Below are 23,955 nucleotides of genomic sequence, written 5' to 3'. Positions count from 1 at the left end.
TCATTTTCTGGTTCACCTCAGGCAGCAAGTTACCTTGGGCTGGTCCTGCTTTCTATAAGATTGGGAGCCTATGACCCTTCAGATATTTGTTTGGACTCTTGACTCCCATCATCCTGAGCCAGCATGCTCAGGGATGACAGGAGATGGAGTCTGACAGCATCTGAATGGCTACAGATGATACTGATTTGGATGGAGCAATAGTACGATGCAGCATATGTCACCCTATGATGTTTTTGTGGACATTGTATGAATCACTAGGACAGTAGCCTCAGGACCCAGCCAAGAATAAAAGCAGCTGATGGGGGCCACTAGGGGCGCATCGGAAGATGGCTGACAATAACATCTCTCCGACCCACATGAGGTAATTAAGAGGCTGTGATAGGAGTAAACAGCCTCCCGCCCGCCCCCAAGTGTGTGGGGGGGACTGCCCTTGCCTGCTGTGCCCTACACCACCCCCGAATTTGAGGTGGTGGGGGCCCTAGGCAGAAAGCCCTTGTGTGGATTTCGGCGCTCCTGGACGCTGTTTCTGGTTCGCGCCTCTAGCTGCAGCAACTTCAAAAGAAACAATTAGGAGGAAGCTAATACACATATTTCAATGATGAATGGGGAGTAAAGACTGCTAACCGAAGAGATCTCTGAGAAACAAGACGGGTCGGAGGAACAGGAATAAATCATGAGAAGACACACCAAGGCTCGGTATGTTCAGCAACGGGACTGGATGGGGGAGGAGAAAAAACTTTCCTTTCTTTTCTCTATGTGATTAACCAAGAATCACCCCCCCACACACACAAGTTACAAGTCAGAAATGCCGTTTAAACAACTTAAGCTGAGGATTTAAGACTGTGTGGAGATAATTTTCTAACCAAAGCATGTTTTAAGGAGACTGTGGAATGTATAAGAGCTTTGGAATGACGCAGTAAAAAAATACCGTCGCCATTTTGGCAAGCTCTGTCGAAAGACTTATGTCTGAGAGGAGGAGTAGATTTGTTTTCATATTGTGAGTGGCCTCCTCAGAGGGACTAAAGAAGGCGACAGTTTTACGAGACTGATGATGGAAAGAGAGCTTTTATTTACGAAAGTGATGATATATGGAAACCATCTCGACATGATGATTGGAAGAACGGAAAATTCACACAGGATTACAACTGGTGTTTACCTGCTTAAGGAGGTTATCAGAAGAGATCATAAAGTAAAAAAGAAAAATATACGAACAAGATGAGATGTGAGAACAGCAAGAGAGGACTGGTTAGAATTATGAACATTATTTGGACAGATTTGTGGATATTAATGCAGCAGCAAGAAGATGATTGGAATCCCCTTCGGAAATTGAAATATGGGTCCTCCCAACAAAAAATTTAAAATTCGGCTTTGTAATTCGGAATTTATGTGATGTGATGTGATTTGATTGGTCGGTTAATAAAAATTATTTTTTTAAAAAAAGCTGACAAACAGATACATCATTTGCTGATTTTACCTAAAGCTTTGATGGAATCATCTCATTACCCTTGCCTTTCTCCCTTTCCTATTTTTACAGAGATATGCACGAAGGGAATGATGTCGGCAAACCAGACAGTGGTGACCGAGTTTGCCCTACTGGGCCTCTCTGAAACATGGGAAGTCCAGCTCATCTTATTTGTTGTCTTCCTCCTTCTCTACATTGGTACACTCTTCAGCAACATCCTCATATTCTCAGCAATTTTCAGGGATCAGCGCCTTTCAGATTCACCCATGTTCTTTCTGCTAGGTCAGCTGGCTTTCCAGGACCTCTGCCTGTCCTCCTTTGCCATCCCAAGATCCCTCTTTGATTATGTTGCCAAATGCCATGTCATCTCCTTTGATGGCTGCATGGCACAAATCTTCTTTGTCCATGTCTTTACAGGCAGCGAGATGCTCCTATTGGTGGCCATGGCCTATGACCGCTACGTAGCCATCTGTCATCCTCTCCATTATATTTCACTCATGAGCCGGCATCATTGCATTGGGCTTGTGCTTGCCTCCTGGGCTGGTGGGCTCCTCCATGGCACTGTGCAACTGTGTTTCATCATTAATGTGCCTTTCTGTGGGCCCAATCAGGTGGACAGTTTCTTCTGTGACCTCCCTTTGGTCATCAAGTTGGCTTGCATTGACACCTACCCCCTGGAGGTCATGATGGTCACCAACAGTGGCATTTTATCACTGGTGTCTTTTGTTGGCCTGCTCATCTCGTACGGATTCATCCTCTACACAGTCCGCTCCCGGGGTCCCTCTGAAGGGACCACCAAGGCTGCCTCCACATGCACCTCTCACCTTATTGTGGTCACCATGTACTTTGGGCCCTGTTTGTTCATTTACCTGCGTCCATCTGCCCGGTTCATGATTGATAAAGTTCTCTGTGTCTTCTACACCTGTGTCACCCCCTTGCTGAACCCAGCTATCTATGCTTTGAAGAACAAGGAGATGAAAGCGGCCATTGGAAGCCTGTTGGCCAGGCTTTCTGGGCAGGTTTCTGCACAGGGCCGTTCCCACCATTAGGCAACCTGAGTCAGCCACATCCAGCAGCAGGTCACAAAAGGCAACAAATCATTGGTTATTTAATTTATTGTTCTCTTATGTTTATACAAGGTACAGAGAAAGTGGATAGGGAGATTTTCTCCTTTCCTAGTCCTAAAACCCAGGCTCATCCAGTGGAGCTGAGAAGGAACTATTTATTTAGAGATGGACACAGTTGAACAATGAAATTTCCTACCACAAGGGATGGCACCATCTTCAACATCTTTAGCAGATTAAACAAATTCATGGAGTATAAAGTTTATGATGGCTAATATCAGAACCAGTAAACCCGCAGTGGCTTGGGGAACAAGAGTGCTGTTGATCTCATCCGGCATGGCTGTTCTCATGACTGCTAGGGAAGGAAAATTGAGAGCTATCGAGGTCTCTTCCAACTGTACAATTCTGACTAGATTTGTCCTGGATTTAGCTGAAGGCTCAATGAAACTGGGCCAAAATGGCATTGGGCCAAGTTGGATTCAGACAGCACTGGATGGGCCCATGCTGGGCTGGGCCCCCAAGAGTCATCTAGAGTTGTGATGGGTGGGGTGGAGGGTGGGAATATTTCAAAGGACCGTTTCACCCTCCTACTCAGTTGCGGGTGGGAAAAGGCAAAGCAGCATCTCCTTTTTTTAACAATGAAATAAAAAATATTTTTAATAAATAAAATACGGATTGCTCTGCTGCAGATTTTTTATTTTTTTTATTATTTTTTTTAGAATAAATGTGTGTTATGCTATAATGACATGTTCCCGATTTCTGAATGCGGTTATCTCACACTCAAAAACCACCAAAAACCAACAACAACATCAAAACTAATCGAACTGTTATGATGAGAGTGCATGTCGGAGTTCGTCTTCAGTTTTCCTTTTCTGTGATCTGTCCCTTGGAGCTCTCCTGGCCCCAAGCTGTCACTTGGCTCTGCTTAATGACCCACCCTCGCACCGTGGTGTTCACCTCCTGTTGTCGGATATATCTGTTTTTATGTCCCTGTGTTTTTATGTTTGTACATATTTTATGGGCTAATAGCCGTAAATAAATAAATTGAATTAAATTGAATTGACATGTTCCCTTTATTCAAAAACAGTGGTGGAATTTTCTATCACAAGGGGCACTGTTCCCCATAATTGCAATGACTGGTTGGGTACAGAAGGGATGAGACAATTTTTCGGGCATCCATGTCCCAGGCTGTACGGAGCTTTGGGCACCAACAGCAGGTCAAACCATTTGGGTAGCTGAAGCAGAAAACTGCACAAATTCAAGGGCTGTGCATTTTCATTACCCCAACCTGTGTCAACCCAGGGAAAACACATCAAGGATCCAGACTCTGATCAAATTGGGGGGAGGGGTTTGTGCTAATATTGAATTAGTTTACACACACACACACACACACACACTATATGGTCAGCTATAGTAACAAACCAAGATGTATTTGTGTTTTCTTCTTATGGCAGTTAGAATGTTAATTAATAGTCCAACCTTGGAAAGACTCAAAATGGCTTACTCTGGATTACTGGGACAAGAAAGTATGGGATGTAGCCTTAATGAAAAAGCTAACTCAGCCACTACACCTGGCAATGAGTAGAAGAAAACAGACTCTTTTGCTGAAAACTACTGGAGCTTTATAACCTTCCTTAATAAAGAAAAAGCAGGCCAGCTAGTGCCTATGGCTTTTCAAAATATACGGCGTATTTAATAGACATGTGCAAGGGTGCCAGCTTGAATAAAATATTGGGAGGCAGGTAAGCCCCACCCCACATAATTGATCACAAGACACGGCGTGCACACACAATTTGAATCTAATCAATACAAATTAAATGTCCATCAACTGGGGGGAGGGGCGCCCCCCTCAAATCTTTTACTTTTGTAAGGGGCAAAGGGACCTTGGCCCCTAGGAGTTGGATCCTATCGACATGTGAATTGACTCCTTTCCAAGGATATCCATTTTAGCTTTCTTCCATGTTGCCAACACAAATTGTTAATTTATAGTTATTGTTTGCTTACATTATGTGTTTGGTCAGTGCTTAATTGAAAGCCCGTCTAGAGAGAGTAGGGGTGGAGGAAGGAGGAGGGGTGGGTGTGTGAAAAAGAAAGTTCAAGAATACGTTTTATGGATCCACATGGTTTTTCTTTATTTTCAAAGCACTCACTGTTAATGAAGCAGCTTTCATCCCCCTCTTCCACAATGTACCTCTCTCATCTTGTCATAATATTCTCCACCCGTTACTCAGGAGGAAAGATTTGCTCACCTTCAGACAACAAGAGCAGGGCACTGTGGCCCTCTAAATGTTGCTGGACCACAGCTCCCATCATGCCTCACCATTGGTCAAGCCAGCTAAGGCTGATAGGAATTGAAGTACAAAAACATATGGAACTGAAATCTGGAAGGCATCAAAGCGACATATCCACATGACCTCAGTATATTCCCATGACGCTGTTCAGAAAGCATCAATGCCAGCCTACCTGCTGGGTGACCTTGGGCTAGTCACACTTCTTTGAAGTCTCTCAGCCCAACTCCCCTCACAGAGTGTTTGTTGTGGGGGAGGAAGGGAAAGGAGAATGTTAGCCGCTTTGAGACTCCTTCGGGTAGTGATAAAGCGGGATATCAAATCCAAACTCCTCCTCCTCCTCTTCTTCTTCTTCTTCTTCTTCTTCCTCTTCCTCCTCCTCCTCCTCCTCCTAGTGGCCATTCAGTCCCATTTATTTCAGTAAGTAAATTTACTAAAATTTGTTCCTCCACATATTGCTCATGTACATTATCTCTGTTGTCTTTGCAACACCTTTGTCAAAGAATCAGCAGTATTATACTGATTTGGGGTTCGCAGATAAGCCATGTGTGCACTTATGTTCCTAAATGGACACCTGGTAAATGGAATAACCCAAAATGTTCTTGCTAATCTTATTATCCACTTCATATCTTGCACACCCTTCCTTCCTTCTGATTGGTATAGTTGGATATCATTTAATTGATGGAGGTGGTGAGCTCACACATTCGGAAAAAGGAGAGAAAATCATCCCACAGTTTCTCCCCATCTTTTTTGATCCCTTGCAATGTACCCAGGAAACCAAATTAGAACTCAAACTTAGCACATAATGTGCCCTTGAGATCAGCTGTGTAACACTTACCTGAAAAGTATTGCTTTTCTAATTAGCTGCAGAGAAGCAGATAAGGCAGCAGCAAATGCAGCCCCCATCAGAAGAAAATGAGCAATTAATTACAATTACCAACACATACGCGCGCACACACACGCTATTTACACCTGATTTGCTTGTTCATCCTGCCTTTTAAGCAAAGATCTCATCCACACAGGGATCTTATCCCCATACCACTCACAGGCAGCAGAAGGAACTGGATCAAGCAGCTCCATGCTGATACTGAACTGAACAGAAGCTGCTGCAGAAAACCTCAGTGGATATCTGCTGGGATTGGCAGGTGGGTGAAGAAACAGTTGAGAGTGTATTAGATTTTTCAAAAATGCTTATTTAGTATTTCAGTATTTAAAACGGGACTTGTTTATTCTAATAGGAGTTCTGATTTTTCAATAAGGTTTTGCAACTAAATAAGATGGATAACAATGTGTAATAGAAAAAGAAGCATGAAATTAGGTTAAAGGTGTGTGAAAGAAAGTAATAGAAGTGGAAAGAAATTGCAATTGAGTAGATTGGAAGTCTAACACAAAGGTGGGGTGAGGGGTGGTGGATGGTGATGGGAAAAGGAATTATCTGTGGGACTGAATGTAGGTATGTCTGAATATTTTTAAGGATTGTATGAAATGTATGTTTGTATGCTTGTATATTCGCAATATGTGTGTATTAATGCTGAATTATTTTAACAATAAAAACTTTTTTAAAAAAAGATTTTTCAAAAATGCAAGTGTGAAACTCTGGGAAGAATGGCATACTACAGCTCCTCCAAGAGCTCCTCAGCAGTTTCCATCTGCTGGTGTTCTCTTTTTCTCTCTCTTACTCCAGTGAGTTACATGCCTTTTGGTGGCTGGATTACAGATGGATACAGGGGTAGCATGGGGAATGGTTAGTATTATTAGGATGTAATTGTCCATTCAAAACCGCCAGTACCATAGGTGGAATACCTCTGAATACCAGGGCAAAGCAGCGGGAGAGAACTACTGTATCCATGCTCTGTGAGTTTCTTCTAGGTATCTGATTGACCACTGCCAGAAGACAGAATATTGTGCTAGATGGTCAAAGCCTGCTCTAGAATGGTTCAGTCCCAGCATGCTGTTGGAATACTGAGGTTAGGGAAGTGGAGTCCTTTGCTAAGGCAGATTGTAAGAAACTGGGAAATCAGGTATCATTCCAGATCAGGCTGTGGCTTGTATACACGTATCAATTTATTCTATTTTCCTTGTGTTTTCCTTATCATTATTAAATTTCACATTACATTGGAGCTTTCACATGATGGAAAATACACTTTTCAAATGACAAATATAGTGTGGGTTCAGTCCTCAATTCCATAGTTTGCAACTGATTTTTTTCTGGCAGCAAATAACATGGAAATTAGCACTAAAATTGTTCTATTGGCGGTGGAATAAGCTGCCATGAGAGTACATCCTCTGGCCAATTATTTGAGCAATCTGTCTTCTGACAGTGCCCCAAAAGGTGCTTCTTTGGATAGGAGTCACAAAACAGGACATGATAATGTATCTGGCCTGTTAATAATTCTGTTGAATTTTTTCTTCTGCCTCTGAACATGTTATCATGGGCAGAAGTTACTGAGAGATCTGTGTGTCTTTGTGTGTGTCTATAATTTATTCTTACTGGTTTTCATAATACAAAGAAGCAATCAATCTCACAGGCTACCCCAGAGCTGTCTAGCTAGTTCTTTTCACTTTGCACAACACACCGTCATAGTTGTAAGTTCTACAGTGCTGTCTAATAGTGATCTTGGCACCAACAGAACTGTAGCCAAAACAGGAACCCTGAGAAATACCAAATTATTAATAATAATAATCTTTCAGAAAACACCAATGAAGTTCATTCAGGGCAGATGAAAGTACTTCAGGAGTCAGTGATTGCCGCTAAGTTGAATGGTTTTTAAAGGTAAACCTTTGAACAACACAATAAGAGCAGATGCAGTTCAATTATGAAGATGACCAAAGGGGTACATTCAAAGCATCTCAGGTCTGAAACCAGAATCCTGACATGCGGTCTCTGTCACACCCACCCTAGCAGTGGAGCTGCCACTAAGTCAAGAGCTGTGTGAGAGCACTAGGCAGCTCAGGCTTTCTTCTCCGCAGTCATCTGTGGATGGTAATGCTCCTGAGAATCTCCCCCAATCTCTTCTATAGAAGCTCTGAAGAGTCCCAAAAACTTAAACTCCAGACATTACCCAGGGTTACGTTGCATTTTGGAAAGTGGTCTACTTCTTATGAAGGTGGGTCGTTGCTGAGTTGGAGGTGCGTGAATGTACAAAACATTGGGCAAAAGGTCAGTATATTTTAGGGGAACTGAAAAGATGGAGAAGGGTAATAAATCACTGGTAGAGCATAGCTTTACATTGAAAAGGTCCCAGATAGGTTTGTGAATGTTCATGTGCCTTAAGATCTGAACAGCCCCTGCCAGACAGTGTAGACTAGACTGAGCTAAATGGACCAATGTTCTGACTCAACGTACGTGTGTGTGTGTGTGTGTATGTATAGACCACTTCCAAGTGTTTTTCTGCTTCTCCCATGCTTTTTAGGCATTTGTCTAAGTGGTTTTGCCTTTGTCTGCTGCTATCCTCCAGAAAACCCACTCTTTAGCGCCAAATTGCAACAAATAGCAATCCACAGAAAACCCTATCGCTGTTTGTCACGGTTCAGTGCTAAAATACGGGTTTTCCCAGGTAAAATGGCAGGGGAAATGGAAGTGTGCATGAGCACTCAGACCCCAGCCAAGAATAACAGCAGCTAACACACGGATACACCCTTTCCTGATTTAACATAAGGCTGCGATGGAAGTATCTCATTACTGTCTCCTTTCTTCCTTCCCAGTCTACACAGTGATATGCAAGAAGGGAATGATGTGGGAAAACCAGACAATGGTGACTGAGTTTGTTCTGCTGGGCCTCTATGAAACATGGGAAGCCCAACTTTTCATATTTATCCTCTTCCTTGTCCTTTATGTGGCTACTCTCTTCAGCAACATTCTTATTTCCTCAGCAATTTTCAGGGATCACCAACTTTCAGATTCACCCATGTTCTTTCTGCTGGGTCAACTGGCTTTCCTGGACCTCTGCCTGTCCTCCTTTGCCATCCCAAAATCTCTCTTTGATTACATTGCTCAACACCAAGCCATCTCCTTTGATGGCTGCATGGCACAAATCTTCTTCATCCATTTCTTTGGAGGCAGTGAGATGCTTTTGCTGATAGTCATGGCCTATGACCGGTATGTGGCCATCTCCCATCCTCTCCGTTATGCCTCACTCATGAACCGACACCATTGCATGGCATTTATCCTTGCCTCCTGGGCTGGTGGGTTCCTCCATGCTACTGTGCAACTGGGTTTCATCATTAATGTGCCTTTTTGTGGACCCAATCGAGTGGACAGCTTCTTCTGTGACCTCCCCTTGGTCATCAAGTTGGCCTGCACTGACACCTACCCCCTGGAGGTCATGATGGTCACCAACAGTGGCATTTTGTCACTGGTGTGTTTTATTGGCCTGCTTCTCTCGTATGGATTCATTTTCTACACAATCCGATCCCGGTCCTCTTCTGAAAGAACCACCAAGGCTACCTCCACATGTACATCTCACCTCATTGTGGTCACTATGTACTTTGGGCCCATTATGTTCATTTACTTACGTCCATCCACCCAGTTCATGATTGATAAAATGCTCTCTGTCTTCTATACCTCCATTACCCCCTTGCTGAACCCAGCTATCTATGCTTTGAAGAACAAGAAGATGAAGGCTGCCATTGGACGTCTGCTCTCAAGGTTTTCTAGGCAGGTTTCCTCTCAGGGCCAGCCCTGATGTTAGGTAGCATGAGGTGCTCCTCTCTGTGTCACAAAAGAGCAGAACATTGTTAGTTATTTAATTTACTGCATCTCTAGCATTTTGTACACAGTGTTCAGAAAGTGGATGAGAGGTGGTTCTCCTCTTCATCCAGTGGAGCTGAAAAGGACATTCTTTTTTTAGACAACACACACCTGAACAACACAATTTGCTAGCACAAGTGAGGGCCATCAACTTGGAGGTCTTGTTTAGACAAGTTAATGGAGGTTAAGTATATCAATGGCTACTACTCCTGATGGCTATGCTACTACCAGTATCAGAGGCCATATGCCCTAGAATACCAATTACTTGGGGAACATGAGTGGGAGAATGCTGTTCAGCTCATGTTGTGTTTGTAGGTTTCTCCTAGACATGGCTGGCCACTGTAAAATCAGGATGTTGGACTAGATGGCTAGTGATGCGTAAGGGTACAGTAGACATCTCTGTTAGGGCTTTGCCCTGGATTTGACTGAAGGCTGAACCAGACTGGGCCAATCTGGGTTTAGGCTGTATCTGGATGAGATAGTCTCAGATTGCCCTGTATTGGGTTGGACCACCACAAGTCATCAGGAGTTGTGAGGGTTAAGGTTATATATAGGTGGGTAAGCTGCAGGGGTGTGTTCCCTGTGCAGAATGCCATGGTGAATCAGAACACTCGGCATTCATTCCAGCTGGTTTCAGGATGTTCCTATGCAAGCACCTTCCAGAAGGTAAGCAGTACGTAACAGAATTAAACTTTCCTGTTCTCAGATGAATGCTCTGCCACAGATAGCTTTTTAGAATATAAGTGTGATATGCAGTGATTTATTTTGTATCCACTGGGATCTTCACTCTGCTGTTATAGCAAATGAATCTCATGTAGTCTCCAGAGCACTGTGTAGTCCTGTTGCGTTGGACGAGTTTTAGTTAGTAAGGCTGTAGACGTGGACAAGATGCTTGGATCAGTCAGGACGACCACTTGTATTCTGGATCCTTGCTCTTCATGGATGATAAAAACTAGCAAGGAGGGGATAGCTGGCTGAGCCAGGGAGATAATAAATGCCTCCTTGTGAGAGGGGATGGTCCCTGCCTACTTGGAGAGGCAGTAGTAATACCACTCTTCAAGAAACCCTCATTGGATTCAGAAAATCTACTGGCCAGTTCTAATCTCCCCTTCCAGGGCAAGGTTTTTGACTGGGTGGTCATAGACCAGATCCAGGAAACTGATTGTCTAAATCCGTTTTACAAAAAATGATAAATCTTCAATAAAACTGTTACAACCGTAATTTAAAACAAACAGAAGGTTTAAACCACAATAGAATAGAGTCCAGGGGTCAGCAGGGGGCCGGCCCACTGTCCCTCAGACCTTGTGGGGGACTGGACTATATTTTAGAAGAAGAAAAAATGAACAAATTCCTATGCCCCACAAATAACCCAGAGATGCATTTTAAATAAAAGCATACATTCTACTCATGTAAAAACACCAGGCAGGCCCTACAAATAACCCAGAGATGCATTTTAAATAAAAGGACACATTCTATCCATGTAAAAACATGCTGATTCCCGGACCATCCGCGGACCAGATTGAGACGGAGATTGGGCCGGATCCTGCCCCCGGGCCTTAGTTTGCCTACCCATGGAATAGACTAAAACAAATTACAACTCATACAAACTTTCTATACATCTGTATAGCTTTGTCTAAATAAAAATGTCTGCACAGACAAGAGACTCTTCATATTTAAGTAGAATTTTCTATCTCAAGGGCCACAATGACCTGCAATGACCAGTTGGTACAGAAGGAATAAGATTATCAATCAGGTATCCAGGTCCCAGTCTGTACGGAGCTATGGATACCAGTGACTTTATTTTGGTACCTAAGGCAAGAAATTGCACGAATTCTAGGGCTGTGCTCAATTCTGCCCTCATCCCCCCACCTGGGAAGATCCAGAAGAAAGCCAGCCAGTATACAGACCCAAATCAACATATGGTGCAGTGGGGTTAATATTGAATTAGTCTTAATTTAGAGTCCAAGTAAATATATGGTCAGATATAGGAACAAACCAAGATGCTACTAACAAGAAATTAATTGTTTCAATACACATTGAAACAGACTTGAAGCCCATACTGAAGGGAGGTTTCAACCTTGTGGACTTTTCTCCACTCTTAGAAGGATGGATGGGGAAGTCCAAATTTGACTTCTCCATACTTATACCTCTGTAAGTCCAATACAGGTCACTGGATTCTATTCTAATTTCTTGGGGTTCCTATAACTAAGGGTTATGCACATTCGTTTTGTTTTGTCCTTTTAAATGACTCTTATTTCTTTAGATTTAGGAGTGTGCATGTATTAGGATACTAGGATTAAAAGAAACCTGTGACTGTACTGCACTGATTAGATTGTAACAACTGAGATCTCTTTTTTCCAAGACCACAGTGTAATAAAAGTTTGCTTTTGAAATTCTCTGTGTTGTGAATTTCTTGGTTTGGAATTGTTTAGGCACACATTCAAGGCATCATGTGTTTGACTCCCACAACATATCCACCTCTCACACGTGTGTGTTTTGGGGTTCATGGGTGAATCATGTATGCACATATGTTCCTAAAGGCACATGTAATATTGGTGGTGGACTGCCTGAGCACTTGGGAAATAGGATGGCCACAAATTATCTTGCTAATCTTGTCATCCACTTAATAACATGTCCTTCCTTCCTTCTTTCCTGATAGGTACAGTTGGATATTAGTCAATTGCTGGAGGTGGTGAGATCACACATTTGGAAAATTTGTGGGGGAATCAAACCCTTGCTTCTTACCACCTTTTTTGATCCCTTGCCATCTACCCAGGAAACCAAACCAGAAGTCAAACGAACACACAGTGCACCCCTGTGGACTGCTGTGTACCATGTTCCTTAGTGACAAATAATTACTTTTTTCTTTACCTCCCCAAGAGCAGAAAGTGCAGATAAGGCACCAACGAATGCAGTCCCCTTTCAAAAAGAATGAGCAATTAATCGCGCGCGCACACACACACACACACACACACACACACAATTTACTCTTGACTTGCTGTTCAGCCTTTGGAGCAGATAGATCATTACCAGAGATGTCTCATGTGCATAGCACTCACAGGCAACAGATGGAACCGGATCAATCAGCTCCAAACTGATGCTGATCCTGAGTAGAAGAAATTGCTGCTGAAAACCTCAAGAAATATCTGCTGGGGTTTGCAGGTGGGTGAAAAAATAGTTGAGGGTGTATTAGATTTTTCCAAAATGCGGGTGCGAAACTCAGCAGAAGATGACATATTGCAGACTCCTCCAAGGAGCTGTCCAGCAGTTTCTATCTGCTGATCTGCTTTCTCCCCCTCTCTGTCTCCAGCGCTCCACATGCCTCCTATTGGTGGCTAGATTGTTTATGGGCATAGAGGCAGCATAGAGACTGGTCATCATTGTTAGGATGTGGTTCTCCATCCAGAACACTGGAAACTATATATAATACCTCCAGTATCGAAGGTGGCATGTGTCTCAATGCTGGAGAACAGTGGAAGATGGCTGTTGCTGCTTTCAAGTTCTGTTCCTGGGTTTCTCATAGGCATCTGTTTGACTGCTGTCAGAAGACAGAACACTCAGCTTACCACAGCCTGATCTGGAATGGATTCGTCCCAGCATACTGTTGGAATACTGAGGTTAGGGAAGTGGTTTCCTTTCTAAGGGAGAATATAAGGACATGAGAACTCAGAACTACCTTTCCAGATCAGACACTGGCTATTATACACATAGCAGTTCATTCCATTTCCCCAGTGTTTCCCTGACTGTTAATTTTCACATTCCATTATACAATGTAAAAACCACATCCAGAACTATAGAAGGGTATAGCAGATGTTTAGCCCTCGTTTCCATATTATTTGCAAAGTTTTTTGGGGGGGGGCAGCAAACAGCACAGAAATTAGCACCAAGGTTTTGCTATGTTCAACTATAGTTCTGGAAGTAGCTTTTATGTCGTGTGAAAGCTCAAATATAATGTGGAAATGAACAGTTAGAGAAATGTCAGAGAAATGGAATAAACTGACATGTGAATGCAACTTATGACCAACTAGCTGAGTACTCTTTCAGCTGCAGGAAAATGCAGGAGGGGGGGAGAGTGCTTTTCTATGCATGTCTCCTTTGTGGGTTTCCCAAAAGAGTTTGTTTGGGCACTGTGAGAGTAGTACACTGGATTAGATGAGTCATTGACCTGATCCAAGAGGGTTCCCTGGTCTTCTTAAAGAGGGGAAACAAAATCCACCTCAAAACAGCCCAGTGAGGTCTGAACATGCCCAGTGGTCACAAGAGTTCTAACATCCTTTTCTGGGATTGTGTGGTGGCAGTGGGGAGATGGAAAACTGGGAGGGGGTGAATGGAGGGGAGAGATGGGTAGCTGGGTAGCTAAGACACTGAGATACTCCACAGAGCAACATTTTCTTCTCTTCTCTTCTATTAACGTCTACAAAATTAGATCCGTCAGAGTGTCACCAAGAATAGATAACTGTGGTAACTCTACTTTCATTTCCAACAACCTTTTATGTGCAGGGAACAAGGGGAGCAGGATTCAAACAACTGTGAGGAGGAAAAAGATCTGGGTTCAAACTCACCACCCCACATTTATTGAAATATACCTTATTAGAAAGGGGGGGTGGAACCAAGGTCAAGGATAGATGTGAAAAGGGAGGAGGAAGCAAAAGTTAAACCTCAGTTGGGCGTACAATTTTAAGGCCAATCTTTAAACAGCACAATAGGAGTGGATGCAGTTTAGTAATGAAGGTAGACAAAGGGGTACATTCAACATCTGTCATATCTTCTTCTCACAGTGCTGAGATCCACTTTTTCACCTGACCCAGTAGTGGTGGAGGTGGTGCTAAATAAAAGCTGCATTGTGAGGGCACAGCTCCTGCTTTCATCTTCATGGTCTCCTCCAGAGGCTAACATCCCCCTAGAATCTTATTCAATCTCCTCCTTCAGGAGCTCTGAAGAGTTCCAATGGCCTTTCTGTGCTCCAGGCACCCCATAGGGTTATATTGCCTTTTGGGAAATGGTCTGTTTCTTAGGAAAATGTATAGTTGGTGTGCAGACAAAACTTTAGGAAGGACAGTATATTTTAGAGGAATTGATAAGATGGAGAAGGGGCCTAGCTCAGTGATGAACCATCTGATCTGCACTCGGAAGGTCCCAGGTTTGATCCCCAGAATCTCCAAGTAGAGTTGTGAATTTTCTCTTGTCTGAATCCCTGAAAAGCCGCTTCCTGTCAATGTAGACAAGTACTAAGCTAAATGGACACTATCTGATCCAATATATGGCAGCTTCTGATCTTTCTAAAAGACAAAAAAAAACCTACACTAGTTTTCTGAAGAAATATAAAATTGACTTTCTCCTTTCTCAATGAACTTGCATTCCCACACATTTTATTATCGTAATTTCACCCTTTGGTATTTACAGGGGCAGGAATTCAATTCATTCTGTTATTGGCATACAAAAGATGAGGTGAAGTCTGTATAGTTCAACTACCCTGAGATCTTTGAATGAACGGTAGTATATAAATTTAAATATAAAGAGGGGGGAAATAAAGAAAAGACCTCAAAAGGAAAAAAAAAGAAAAGGAATAAAAGGAAAGTCAGTGGGCATGGGAGAAAGTAAAGAAATAAAAAAAATCTGTTGGGAAGTTACTTCATTCCCATGACTCCTATTACTATCTCTCTATTTCAGTTTGGTTGTTTATGTTTAACCTTTGTAATTCACCTCCTTTCGGAACCTGCACTAGTTTTATTTGTTCATCTATTCTCTGCAACATTCTTTCTCTATTTCTCAAGCATTGATTTGACATACTTCTTTTTTTACTCTAATAATGTTACAAAATGTGGTCCAGAGTGCCGTCTTTTATTCAATTCCCTTCTTTTATTCAAAACATGAGGGAGTATGATTGCAAGTTTCTCAATATGGTGTCCATTTCTAAGCAATTTCTCACTTGTCCAGTACCTAAGCCTGATGGTTTCTTTGACACACAACTGATGGACTTGAGCAAACTGCACCTTGGATAGTCAGCCTTTCTTTTTTGTGGCATGTATGATTTATTCATTGCTCCAACTATGATTCAATGTAAGGCAGTAACATATAAATAAATCAAAGACAGGAAACCTATGACCCTTCAGATATTGGTAGGACTCATCCACCGCCAGCCTTGTCAGTGGTCAAAGAGAAAGGAAGTTGGAGTTCCGCAACACCTGAAAAGCCACATATTCTCCATCCCTGGTTCCACATACAAACAATAGTAAGTTAGATCAGGGAACAGTCTGAATCACTATAAGTCCTGCAATAATGTGCTTTACATTTACACATGTACACATGTTAATGTGTTATACATTTGATGTTAGCCGCTCTGAGCCCGGCTTCGGCTGGGGAGGGCGGGATATAAATTAAAATTATTATTATTTATTATTATTATTATTATTATTATTATTATTATTATTATTATTTATTAATGTATGGAACACTCAGACTGGAGTCTCAGCACCCAGCTGAGAAGAATGACACACAAGACACACCCTTTGCTGATTTCACCTAAAACTGTGAAGCAAGTATCTCATTACTCTCTCCTTTCTGCCCAATTTCCACAGTGATACACAAGGAGGGAATGCTGTGGTCAAACCAGACCCTGACGACCGAGTTTGTCCTACTGGGCCTCTCTGAAACCAGGGAATTCCAACTCATCTTATTTGTCTTCTTCCTCTTCCTCTACATTGGTACTCTCTTCAGCAACACTCTTATCATCTTCGCGATTTTCAGAGATCACCGTCTTTCAGACTCACCCATGTTCTTTCTGCTGGCTCATTTGGCTTTCCTGGACCTCTGCCTGTGCTCCTTTGCCACTCCAAGATCTCTCTTTGATTACCTTGCCCAGCACCATGTCATCTCCTTCCATGGCTGCATGACACAAATCTTCTGCCTCCACTTCTTTGGAGGCATTGAGATGCTCCTGCTGATTGTTATGGCCTATGACCGGTATGTGGCCATCTCCCATCCTCTCCGCTATGCCTTACTCATGAACCGACGCCATTGCATGGCACTTCTCCTTGCCTCCTGGGCTGGTGGGCTCCTTCATGCTACTGTGCAATTGGCTTTCATCATTAATGTGCCTTTCTGTGGACCCAATCAGGTGGACAGCTTCTATTGTGACCTCCCCTTGGTCATCAAGTTGGCCTGCACTGACACCTACCCCCTGGAGGTCATGATGGTCACCAACAGTGGCATTTTGTCACTGGTGTGTTTCATTGGCTTGCTTCTCTCGTATGGATTCATTCTCTACACAGTCTGCTCCCGGGCCTCTTCTGAAAGGACCACCAAGGCTGCCTCCACATGTACCTCTCACCTCATTGTGGTCACCATGTACTTTGGACCTATTATGTTTATTTACTTGCGTCCGTACACCCGGTTCATGATTGATAAGGTACTCTCTGTCTTCTACACTTCCATCACCCCCTTGCTGAACCCAGCTATCTATGCTTTGAAGAACAAAGAGATGAAGGCTGCCTTGGGAAGTCTTTTGTCAAGGCTTTCTGGGCGGGTTTCCACTCAAGGCCAGGCCTGCCGTTAGGCAGCTTGCAGAGGCCCCCTGTGATGGCTGACACAAAAAAGCAGCAAACTTTTATTTTATTTACAGTTCCCCTTGCACACAAGGTGTGGGTAAAGTGGACAGGGATAAGTTTTCCTCCTTCTCTCCTAATTCCAGAACCCAGGCTCATCCAATGGAGCTGAAAAGGAAGCACTTCTTTACACAGCACACTGCTGAACAATCGAACTTACTACCACAAGTGAAAAATACACATGGACTTATAAAATTAGCATTTACTTCCATCAACCTCTCTGAACGGCCCTGCGCCCTAATGGTGATGCAAATCACCCCCTCCTTGCTGATCAGTTTGACCATCGGCAGGGAAGCTGCATGGCTGTGGAGAGGGAGAGAGTTGAAGTGACCATAGCCCCTGGTCAGTTGGCAAAGGATGAATATGGCCTTCAGGACAAAAAAGAGTCAGCTTTTTATATTTAGGCCATCTCAGTCTTTCAGTCTGCCAAGCACATCAGCTGTTTTGAAATAGGCAGTTTTAATAAATATATTATTCCTTGACTGCATTACATTGCATTGCATTTATACACCATCTTTCTGCCCAAACACCAAAAGTGGTTTGATATTTTATATAAACCATTGGTTTATTACTTAGGCATTTCAGTAGTTTGGGTTACTTATTGCAAGTACTGTTGTTTTTACTCCTAGAAGATATAATATGCTGTCACAACACAGCAGACAGCCCTAGCTGTACACAAACTCTCTTTTCATGGGTGAACATGCACTTTGACAGCATTCCCAAGGGAAAATTCACCAGTATTTTCTTTTGTGTCTGTAGGAGTAGATTTTTAAAAGAAAATTCTACCTGGACATGGAGAGCCTATTGTTTGTGAAGACAGGGAACGTTTTATCATAGATTCTTAAAATGAAATAAGGAATGTGTGGCAGTACAATCTCTCTTGTTATGAAATATTTTTTATTTTATAGTTTACAAAAAAAAAAAATAGGAGGGGTGTAACAAAACAAAGGGCCAGAAGGTTTTAATTGGTCCATTAGGTTTTTTTTATTTTTAAAGCATTTTTAATGTAACAAATATCAGCACCCTTCCATAATATACCCTCTCTTGTTTTCTCCTTTGTCATATTCTACACTCACTATTAGCGAGGAAATGCCCTTTAAGAATTGCTTGCCTTCAGGCAAGAGCAAGGAACCTGTGACCCTCCAAATATTGCTAGACCACAACTCCCATCATCTCTGATAATTGGTCATGCTGCCTGGGGCTGATGAGGCTTGAAGTCCAACAGAATCTGGAGAGTTACAGGTTCCCTGTGCCAGCCTTAGGTTACCTTCCACACCTCTGTGTTTAATGCTGGGCACAGCACTTAACAGCCAGTCAAAACCTTCTTTCCTTCACAGCCACTAGCCCAGGGGTAGGCAACCTGAGGCCCATGGGCCAGATGCAGCCCAATCGCCTTCTCAGTCTGGGCCACAGACGGTCTGGGAATCAGCATGTTTTTACGTGAGTAGAATGTATCCTTTTATTTAAAATGCATCTCTGGGTTATTTGTGGGGCGTGCCTTGTGTTTTTACATGAGTAGAATGTGTGCTTTTATTTAAAATGCATATCTGGGTTATTTGTGGGGCATAGAAATTTGTTCATTCCCCCACCCCCCCAAAAAATATATATAGTCTGGCCCATCACATGGTCTGAGGGACAATGGACTGGCCCATGGCTGGAAAAGGTTGCTGCACTAGCCTACCTAAATGGAAGTGAAATCTTTAAAAAACAGCAGCATATTCAAAGCCTTCTGACCGGCTTCTTTGTATTCCAATCTGGCCATTTACGAAGCATCAATGCCTCCTAGTGGCCATTTAGTCTCATTTATTTTTGGTCATTCCTTTGCATGAAGCTCACAAACGTTATCTCAGTTGTTTCTGCAACTGCCTTGTAAGATGGATCATTATTGTGACATTTGCGCTAAGTTTGTGAGCATGATGCTTTGAATAAAATCACTATGGTGATTTTTTGTGGATAGGCCATCAAATTCACTCCCCCAAGATGGTTATCAACCTGGATGACTTTAAAAGAGGATTATACAAATTCATGGAGGTTAAGGCTATCAGTGGCTACTAACCCTAACAAGTATGTTCTACCTCCACAGATGGAGGAAGTATGCCTCTGACCAGTTAATGGAAATAGCAAGTTGGAAGAAGGCTATTGCACCCAGGTCCTGTGCAATAATCACAGGCATCTGGTGGGCCACTGTGAGAGCAGGAAGCTTTGGGCTCATTCAGCGGGCACTTACTCCTTTTGTTCTTTAAGGGGGGGAATAACCCGATGAGGACTGAACATGCCATCAGCCACAGAATGCCAGCTGCCTGTTATTGTCAGCTAAGAGACATCACCTTGCCAATAAAGGTCCGTATAGTAAAAGCTATGGTTTTCCCAGTAGTGATGTATGGAAGTGAGAGCTGGACCATAAAGAAGGCTGATCGCCAAAGAATTGATGCTTTTGAATTACGGTGCTGGAGGAGACTCTTGAGAGTCCCATGGACTGCAAGAAGATCAAACCTCTCCATTCTTAAGGAAATCAGCCCTGAGTGCTCACTGGAAGGACAGATCGTGAAGCTGAGGCTCCAATACTTTGGCCACCTCATGAGAAGAGAAGACTCCCTGGAAAAGACCCTGATGTTGGGAAAGATGGAGGGCACAAGGAGAAGGGGATGACAGAGGATGAGATGGTTGGATGGTGTTCTTGAAGCTACCAGCATGAGTTTGATCAAACTGCGGGAGGCAGTGGAGGACAGAAGTGCCTGGCGTGCTCTGGTCCATGGGGTCACGAAGAGTCGGACACGACTAAACGACTAAACAACAACAACAACAAGCAAATGAAAGAACAGCAGACCAAACAAGACAGAAGTCAGCTCACCTATAGCCTAAGCTAAGAGTTTCCTAACTTAGAGCAAAGTCACGCTGGTAAATTTGGAAGCCCTTGGCAGGAATGGACTTTGATAGGATGGTTGTCACAGTCTGGTTCACGGGCGATCTAAGTCCCGGCTGGAGAAGTCAGGACCAGGGGCAAGATGGCAGGGTGGGAGCAGGAACGGGAGTCCAGAAGCCAGGAAGCTAAGAGTCAGAGGATCAGGAAGCAAGGAGTCACAAAGTCGGGGGTCCAAGGATCAAGAAGCAAGGAGTCAAGGAGCAAAACGCAGCAAGGCAGGGAACGTGTTGCTGTGGCAAAGAGCCAAAGGGAAATGCTGACCATATATCCCTTCCTGGCTCTTGCCACCAGGTGCTGTGAGTTACCAATTGGCTTCACCTGTGCGGCCACGCCTTGCCTCTTCAGAACAAACTTAGGAAGGCCCCAGTCCTGCAAAGTCCTACTGGTCACAGGGCCTGGCTCCTACATGTGCTCCTGACAATGGTGCCCTGAGCAATGACAAAATTTGGCGCCCCCTCTAAATATTTCTTATTTTCACAATAATTCCTTTCGGTAGAGTTGCTTTTTTGTGGATCTACTCAATAGGCTGACAAAAACAGAAGTTGTTGTTTTTGCAATGCACCCTCTTGGCTCAGCACCCTGTGCAGGGGGACTACCTACACCGCCCAAAATCCAGCACTGCCCTTGGCCTCATTTGTTTCCCTGCTCAGTTTTTCCCTCCCTTGGGATAAAAGAAGGGCATAGGAGGCGCAGATGCAATTTCTCAAGCTGATTTCTAGTTTTTAACAAGGTCCCCAAGGTATGGAGCTGGGCTCGCCTCCAGGGCCATCATGAGAACAAGTCCTGTTCTTCCTTCAGTGAGCAACATACCTCCTGGGCTCAGAGAAGATAAAGATGTGAGCAGTGATACAGACCTGAGAACGGGGCGGGGGGGATACCTTCCCTATCCCACCGAAGAATGTGGATGCTACGTTGCTTTCAAGAAACCTTCGTTCTCCAGTTCCCTTCTACTTTTCCTAATGCTTCCCATTCTCCCTTTATCAATGGGAACCAGGTAAGTGTCTGAGCTAGTTCTTGGCTTTGGTAATATTTTTAATCTCAGAAATCCCTCTGTCTGTGAACAACACCCATTATTCCAGAACACCAAACCTGTTCCCAACTGTATGTGTTTGCTGTCAAACCTGTTCCCAACTGTATGTGTTTGCTCCAATCTCTTGAGTATTTGGGCTCCTCCAGATTCCTCATTCATCTTGATTTGCTTGCACAAAGCTTATGCAGAAATTAGATTGAGCATTTTTCCTGATTTGTTGTGGGGCAGTTATATAACCACAAGCAATCTAACTTCATTTGTCTTAATTTTCTTGTGGGGCTTTCATGCATCTTCATGTTAATCATTTGTTCACCCCACACTTTTGAATGCAATTCCACACCACTTTCCAAACTGCAAACAGTCCGATTCTTTTTTTAAACTGGATTTGTTGCGCTAGGACGACAGAGCCCTTAAGTCAACTTTAGTTGTGCAAACTTAAAGTTCTGTTTTGTGTTTGTCAAAATGCTGACATTTTGGAAGTGTCATTTGTTTGGAGTGTGCAAAACAGACCTAAGCAATAAGAATGGGGAGGGAGGAAGGAAGTATTCCTCTACTCAACTCTAGTAAGTATCATGTTTGCTATGAAGATCCTGGTTTCCTGCAGCAATGGTGTAAAAGGTGGGCACATCTTAAACATGGAAGAAGAAGGCAAGGCAGAAAGAATATGATCTATTCTAGAAATGAATAGCATAAAAAACTGCTTTGACCTAATGGTTTAGTGTAAATTAATGCTTTGATACAGCCTCCTTGCTTCCTTAAAGGCTGACAGCTGAGGAGTTTTAGTGCATCTCTATCAAAAGATTTGCTTGACATCCCGACCAAAGAACAATGGCAAAATAATTTGACAGAATACGCAGAGCTAGCATACATGACAGTGAAAATAAGAAATAAAGATGAAACTCTGATAAAGGATGAATGGAAATACTTGGGAGAATATTTAAAAGATATAATATTTAAATTAACTTACAAGTAGGAATAACAGTAAGAGCAGCAGTGACCAACAATAAAGGCTATTTATAGGATAAAATGGGACATGGGTGGCGCTGTGGTTTAAACCACTGTACCGCTTGGACTTGCCAATCGGAAGGTCGGCAGTTCGAACCCCGTGACGGGGTGAACTCCCATTGTTCAGTCCCAGCTCCTGCCAACCTAGCAGTTCGAAAGCATGTCAAAATGCAATTAGATAAATAGGTACCACACTCCAGCGGGAAGGTAAATGGCATTTCCATGCGCTGCTCTGGTTTTGCCAGAAGCAGCTTAGTCATGCTGGCCACATAACCCAGAAAAACTGCCTGCGGAAGCAGACAAACGCCGGCTCCCTTGGTCTATAAAGCGAGATGAGCACCGCAACCCCAGAGTCGTTCGTGACTGGACTTAACTGCCAGGGGTCCCTTTACCTTTACCTATAGAATAAAATAGGATGGAAGAAAAGGATATGAAGCAAAATAAAGTTTGATTAGAATGCCATGGGGGGTGGACTGGGAAGTCCTGAGAAAAGAGGGGTCTTGTTTAGTTTTGTTTTGGAAAATGCATGATGTATATTCAAAGTCTTAGAAATGTATAAAATAAATAAGGAATCAATTCCAAAAAAGACTTGCTTGTCTGAAATTCAGTTTATTGAACATTCACCCTGATTGGTTTGTACAAAGCTTATGCAGAGGTTAGACTACATCCGGTCTTGATTGAGTATTCATTCTGATTTGCTTGTGGGGTGTCCTCCCTTAATTATTTGTTCATCCCACACTTTTCATGCGTTTCCATTTCACTTTCCAAATTGCAAAAAGTCTGTTGTTCAAAATGGATTTGTTGTGCAAGGGCAACAGAGCCCTTTATTCCACTTCAACTGCACAGACCTAAACTTCCAGTATGCACTTGAATCCATCCCTTAAAATACTAACAGTCCACTCATATAGTAACCTTCTCATGTTAGTTTTACATACAAAGAGACAAGCAGAACACAGTGCATACAAGTGCACAGAACCAAGCGGGCAGCTCAGACTGCATCAGGCATTCAGAGAGCGGCTAGGGCAGCCCATCACTAAATTTGCACCACACTTTAGCAAGCTATTCCTAAACTCCTAACCCACACTCCTTTTCTCTGTCTTTATCCCTGTTTCTTCAACACTGCTAAAGAAAAAAGAAACCTCACACACTATACATTTTCCCCCTTTTCAACCAAACTGTTTAGTATTTCATCCGTAGATATGGAGGAATCTGTTAATTTTGGTTTCTCATTTTTCCAATTACAAATTCTGTTCTCCATATTTCCGCAGCAATTCACACATTTAAAAAAAAAATCCTCATGAAAATTTGTCAGCTTTTCAGTGCAAATTTCTCCTAATAAACACATTTTTTGCATGTAGTTTTGAAAAACATACACATTTTTGAAGAAATTTTCCCCAATATAATGCATTTTGGTATATTTCCCACAGAGATAATCAGCTGACCATTCTGAACCACCAACCAGAGAAATGGTTGGCCAAAAGTCATAGTGTTTCGAAAAACTTAAGCTGCCACTCTGGGCAGCTTCCAACATAATAAAAACACAGCAAAGCATCAAACATTAAAAACTTTCCTATACAGGGCTGCCTTCCAATGTCTTCAGAAAGTTGTGTAGTGCTTTATCTCCTTGTCATCTGTTGGAGGGTGCCACTGCCAAGAAGGCCCTCTGCCTGGTTCCCTGTAACTTTACTTCTCTCAGTGAGGAAACCACCAGAAAGCCCTTGGAAGTGGACCTCAGTGTCCGGGCTGAACAATGGGGGTGGAGACGCTCCTTCAGGTATACAGGGCCAAGACAATTTAGGGCTTTAAAGGTCACCACAAGGACTTTGAAT

General features: G+C 43.0%; 3 protein-coding genes across 3 annotated transcripts; all 3 read left to right on the top strand.

Moving 5' to 3' along the window:
• Nucleotides 1-1,554: 1,554 nt before the first annotated feature.
• LOC310748541 (olfactory receptor 4K15-like) lies at nucleotides 1,555-2,511 on the top strand (the record flags this gene model as incomplete). The annotated part of the gene is made up of 1 exon (XM_083584393.1): nucleotides 1,555-2,511. One exon carries the CDS (start codon nucleotides 1,555-1,557, stop codon nucleotides 2,509-2,511), a length of 957 nt encoding a protein of 318 aa, XP_083440519.1.
• A 6,137-nt stretch (nucleotides 2,512-8,648) lies between these two features.
• On the top strand, nucleotides 8,649-9,516 carry LOC310748356 (olfactory receptor 4K14-like). The gene has a single exon (XM_083584079.1). The coding sequence runs from the start codon at nucleotides 8,723-8,725 to the stop codon at nucleotides 9,497-9,499; it is 777 nt and encodes a 258-aa protein (XP_083440205.1). The 5' UTR covers nucleotides 8,649-8,722; the 3' UTR covers nucleotides 9,500-9,516.
• A 6,494-nt stretch (nucleotides 9,517-16,010) lies between these two features.
• Nucleotides 16,011-17,181, top strand: LOC310747136 (olfactory receptor 4K14-like). The gene has a single exon (XM_083581486.1). The coding sequence runs from the start codon at nucleotides 16,160-16,162 to the stop codon at nucleotides 17,117-17,119; it is 960 nt and encodes a 319-aa protein (XP_083437612.1). The 5' UTR covers nucleotides 16,011-16,159; the 3' UTR covers nucleotides 17,120-17,181.
• Nucleotides 17,182-23,955: the final 6,774 nt, after the last annotated feature.

The sequence above is a fragment of the Podarcis filfolensis genome, assembly GCF_964270895.1.
Source record: "Podarcis filfolensis genome assembly, chromosome: 13".
Taxonomy (NCBI): Eukaryota; Metazoa; Chordata; class Lepidosauria; order Squamata; family Lacertidae; genus Podarcis; species Podarcis filfolensis.
This window is presented reverse-complemented; position numbering and strand designations above follow the sequence as displayed.

Excerpts from the sequence above, each read along its gene's own strand:
- LOC310748356 (XM_083584079.1), top strand. The coding sequence starts at position 8,723 with ATGTTCTTTCTGCTGGGTCAACTGGCTTTCCTGGACCTCTGCCTGTCC.
- LOC310747136 (XM_083581486.1), top strand. The coding sequence starts at position 16,160 with ATGCTGTGGTCAAACCAGACCCTGACGACCGAGTTTGTCCTACTGGGC.